Genomic DNA, 5450 nt, shown 5'->3' on the forward strand with positions numbered 1-5450 from the left:
ATCTCAGTTTCACCCTGTCACTTTGGCACGATTGTAAAAAACAACCACCTGATCTATTTTTCTGGTCAAACACAGGAAGTGGTTCGGTTTGTTGACTTTATAGGCTTCACCATCACCCCCACAGGATTCAGGAGACCCGTTTGTGATTGTGCTTCCTCTCACAAAGGTGATGTGATGACAGCATCACAAACTGATTTGGTTTCTGTGAAATGAAACGCTCTCAAATTATAATCATATCACGTGATGAGGCTGAAACACATTTCCAGATCCACACATGGCAGACATGGCGGTTCATCTCATTTATGCGGCCTGTCAAAAGACCCAGAGTGTCTTGGAAGAGATTGATAAGTCTCCCGCTCCCTCACGACACAAGTTCCTCCAGTAATTACCCTCCTTGTTAAACTCTCTCTCCTTTAAACTCTTAAACTAGAATCCGGGCACTCGGTAGAGCGCATACCTTCGCCGCAGCTACTGTTCTGTACTTGGCATGGGAGTGTATGCGATGTGAAACTTTATGTGAAATGCGATCGATTTTTTAAAATCTGAATTTGAGCAAATCTGTTTCATTCGTCTGTTAATATGCCTCCCCGATTGACAAATCTGCAATTTGAATTTCATTTGAGGTTGAAATGATTGCGGGAGATCGCGTTATAGTGATGACGTCTTGGATGGACATCCTCTTCTTCAGTCGCTCATAACTTTGAGTGAAATACGATCGAGTTAAAAATAGTCAGAATTTGAGCAAATCTGTTTCATTCGTTTGTTAATATGCCTCATCTCTTGACAAATCTGCAATTATAATTTTTTTTGAGGTTGAAATGATCGCGGGAGATTGCGTTATAGTGATGACGTCCTGGATGGACATCTTCTTCTTCAGTCGCGCATAACTTTGAGTGAAATACGATCGAGTTAAAAATAGTCAGAATTTGAGCAAATCTGTTTCATTCGTTTGTTAATATGCCTCATCTATTGTCAAATCTGCAATTATAATTTTTTTTGAGGTTGAAATGATCGCGGGAGATCGCGTTATAGTGATGACGTCCTGGATGGACATCTTCTTCTTCAGTCGCTCATAACTTTGAGTGAAATACGATCGAGTTAAAAATAGTCAGAATTTGAGCAAATCTGTTTCCCAAAATCTAATCAAATGTGTCCCGTATAATAACCAATCATCCCACCAAATTTCATGCAATTCGGTTGAATACTTTTTGAGTTATGCGATTAACATACACACACACAGACATACAAATAAATACACAGCGATCAAAACATAACCTTCCGCTTTTGCGAAGGTAATGAGAACCGGCCTACTGACAGGTGGTGCACCACCATCTCTTGTCACCCTCGATCCTTTCCTAAATAATTTTTTCCCCATGAATCCTCTTTTCATACTACCCTTCACTTTCAGTGTCCTGTGTTTTCTCCCCCCCCCCCCCCCCCCCTCTCTCTCTCTCTCTCTCTCTATATCTCTATATCTCTATATCTCTATATATCTCTCTCTCTCTCTCTCTCTCTCTCTCTCTATATATATATCTCTATATCTCTCTCTCGCCCTTTTTGCTATTCATTTTTTCCCCTACTTGCGTCCAACTGTGGCCCTCTATCGCCTTGCTCTTCAATGACCTTTGCAAGCAAATTTTTTATCTTCATCATTTTCTGTTTATTTTAACAATGAAACATTCAAAAACTAGAACGGGCACTCGGTAGAGCGCATACCTTCGCCGCAGCTACTGTTCTGTACTTGGCATGGGAGTGTAGGGAACAGAACAACAAAAATACGATTTTGACCTTTTCGTGACCTTGACCTTGACCTTTGACCCGATTGCTCCCAAAATCTAATCAAATGTGTCCCGTATAATAACCAATCATCCCACCAAATTTCATGCAATTCGGTTGAATACTTTTTGAGTTATGCGAATAACATACACACACACACACACACACAGACATACAAATAAATACACAGCGATCAAAACATAACCTTCCGCTTTTGCGAAGGTAACAAAACAACTTTTACTCCACTCGTGTTTCCTGAAAAATGAAAAATCTCATCGCCTTGCTCTTGATGTTTCTGTCTGATGTGTGCAGGTTCACTCGATTCCCAATTTTGTTTTCTGTGGAATCTTCCAGAAAGAGAGTTGTGGTTTCCAATGAAGCAGGTGAGCTGAAGTTGGTTTCAGCCTCAGTGTGATGTTTATGATGTTGTTTGAAATATAACAGAAAGAATTGCACTCAATATTATAAAATCTTAACAACCGCAATCTGTCTTCATGTTTGAATATTTCATCTCCTCCTTCCCCCAGATGGCTGATGCTTTTGAGTACTTGCACTCCCGGAACATTGTGCACAGGGATATAAAGGTAACCAACTGCACAAGTGCAGGCCGTGATACGTTCTGCGTTACACTGAAATGAAAACTATTTTTTGTTGGAGCAAAGGAAGGAATGGGAATGGGCATCCGGCCGTAAAAACATTGCCTCAAACAGGGAACCATTAGGTCATGGGGCCCGCAAGGCTAACCCCTGCTCTAGCGGGGGAAAATGGCCTTAAAACGATCATTCATTCATTCATTCATTCAAGAGGTCTAACACTCCGCTCCTCATGAGATTATCAACAAACTGCATTAAAAAGCAATCCTGGGCAAGATCACGAAATTCCTCCTCTGCCCTTTCCCTGTTTCTGAACCCAGTCTATCACTGGCAAATTAATATCACTTCAACCTACTCTCCATAATGTAAACTCCTGACTGACATTGGTAGAGGATGTTTTTTCTATGTTTTCTCTTTCTGGAATTTTATCATGCCTGCCCATCCCATTTAAATTTGCATCTTTCCTTCAACATTTTATGTTTTTCAACATATTGATTTATGTTTATTCTCCAGCCACAAAACGTGCTTTACAGCAATAAGGGGATCGTGAAGGTCATCGACTTTAACATTGCCACACCTTTCATACATGGTCAAAAATTGTATGATGTCTGTGGCACACCTGGCTACATGGCACCAGAGATCACAGGACATGGCTACGAAGGTCCCCCAGTTGATGTGTGGGCACTTGGCATCCTCTTCATGACATTATTTGTTGGACTTCAATTTGACGGACGTAATATTATTGAAGTGCGTATTGTTTATAATGGTGCCATTATCATGAATGTGGTGTGAAGGAGATGCTGATGCTAAGGGGGTGTTGCGTGAAGGGATTATTGAGTGTTTCACATACAGTGCCTTGAGAAGGTATTCATTCCACTTGACTTTTTCACATTTTGTTGTGGTACAGCCTGAATTTAAAATGTATTAAATTCACCTTTTTTGTTACTGATTTACACATAATACCCCATAATGTCAAAGTGGATTTAAAGTTTGGTTTTTTTCCAAAATAATTTAAATTGAAAAGCTGAAATGTCAATAAGTCTTCAACCCCTTTGCTTTGACACTCCAAGTTGAAGTCATGTGCATCCACTTTCCTTTGATCGTCCTTGAGATGTCTGCAGACCTTAATTGGAATACACCCGTGGCAAAATTCAATTGATCAGACATGATTTATAAAGAAACACACACCTCTATATAAGGTCCCACAGCTGACAGTGCATGTCATAGCAGAAATGCGACCATGAAGTCCAAGGAACTGTCCGTAGAACTCCGAGATAGAATGTTGACGAGGCATAGATCTGGGGCTGGAGGTAAAACAATTTCTAGAGTTTTGAAAGTTCCCAAGAGCACAGTGAGCTCCATCATGAGAAAATGGAATGAATATGGAACAACCCAGAATCTTCCGGGGTCGTCCCTGGTTGTCCAACCAAACTTGCGCAACCCGGCAAGAGGTGACCAAGAACCCAATGACCACTCTGACAGAACTAGAGTTCCTTGGCTGAGAAGGAGAACCTGCCGGGTGGACAACAGTCACTGCAGCACTTCACACATCAGATTTTAATCGTATTGAGAATCTGTGGGAAGACTTGAGGAATGCTGTTCACCAACATTCAACTCCCCATCCAACTTGATAGAGCTTCAGCAAATCTGCAAGGCAGAATGGGAGAAAGTCCCCAAATCCAGATGTGCAAAGCCGATACATACCGAAGAAGACTCAAAGCTTTAATCACTGCCAAAGGTGCTTCTACGAAATATTGACTCAGGGGTTTGAACACTTGTGTATTAGATATTTCTGTATTTCACTTTCAATTATTTTGTAAAAAATTCCACTTTGGCATTATTGGGTACCGTATTTTCCGGAGTATTAACCGCACCCCTGTTTTTCACCCTCAAAAAAAAAATTAATACTCCCGGCAAAGCTTGATGATGTAGGACTGGAAGTGCGTCGTTTTATCAGCTGTGTCATCGCATACATGTTGGGAGATGTGTTTGCAGCGCCGAACCGACAGATCATGGCGCGCCATTAACGTGTAGGGCCACGACGGGCTGGTCATGAAGTCCACAATGTCATCCTCCTTGGCAAAGCTTCTCGCCTTCAGCCTGAGAGCAAGTGTTGTAAATTAAAACGACTTTCCCATCATAAAAGTTTCCGGAAACTGAGAGAGGGGAAGGCGATGGAGAGGGAAGGCAATCCAGCCAGAATCTGAGCGTTATCACAAACACGTTTTCATGTTGTTCGTTGCGAAAATTTAATCGCAGGATTACTCATGCACTCGACTTATGTAATTCCAAAATATGGTATAAATGACAGACGCGCAATACTCCAAAAATGCGCAAACAGAAGACACGTAAAATGCTAACATACTATACTGGAACTGGAATGTACGCCATTAAAGAGTGTGGTGATGTCACAGGTGAAATAAAGGTACATTTTGATTACAACTCAAGCAAAGGAAAGTTACTCTGCCATGTGTGTGTGACCCAGTCCCGTGTTTGTGTGTGTGTGTGTGTGTGTGTGTGTGTGTGTGTGTGTGTGTGTGTGTGTGTGTGTGTGTGACCCACTCCCCTGTGTGTGAGTGAGTATGTATGTGTGTGACCCAGTCCCCCGTGTGTGTGGGTGATCCACTCCCCGGTGCAGTGTGCGTGATGTGGGAGGGATGGGGGCAGGGAGGGAGAGGATTTGAGCTCTTGAAGTCACATTTTACATTAGATGTAATCAAACATTTCAAACTGTATTTCCCATGTGCATGCACATGCATTCACATGTTATCAGAAGTAAATAAATTGTGTAGATGACATCTTTTGTAAATCTGATAAATTGCCAGTCACCATTTTGTAAAACTGAATATGCAGGTGCAGCACCTAACTCAATATGTCCAAACGTCACACACGTCCATGCCCGTGGGATTCCCACGGGTGCCCCCACTAGTAGATAGTATGATAGTATGAGGTGAGTTATATAGATAGTATAGATAGTATTATAGCATGTTTTTCTACCAGGTGAGTTATATGCTTTTTAACTCAACTGGACTGCCGTCAAGTTGTGCCAAGGAAGTACTTTGCATGACGGAGATGCCCAGT

At 41.7% G+C, this 5450-nt stretch overlaps 1 protein-coding gene across 1 annotated transcript in view; it reads left to right on the top strand.

Moving 5' to 3' along the window:
• Positions 1 to 4803, top strand: part of LOC137422969 (uncharacterized) — a 47164-nt gene extending 42361 nt beyond the window's left edge. Inside the window, exons 25-27 of the mRNA XM_078773642.1 lie at positions 2089 to 2159; positions 2304 to 2360; positions 2883 to 4803. Coding sequence (XP_078629768.1) covers positions 2089 to 2159; positions 2304 to 2360; positions 2883 to 3161 — 407 coding nt within the window. The 3' untranslated portion in view covers positions 3162 to 4803. The remainder of the gene's footprint in view (positions 1 to 2088; positions 2160 to 2303; positions 2361 to 2882) is intronic.
• Positions 4804 to 5450: the final 647 nt, after the last annotated feature.

Source organism: Myxine glutinosa, chromosome 3 (assembly GCF_964187855.1).
Source record: "Myxine glutinosa chromosome 3, kmMyxGlut1.1, whole genome shotgun sequence".
In the NCBI taxonomy this organism is placed as follows: Eukaryota; Metazoa; Chordata; class Myxini; order Myxiniformes; family Myxinidae; genus Myxine; species Myxine glutinosa.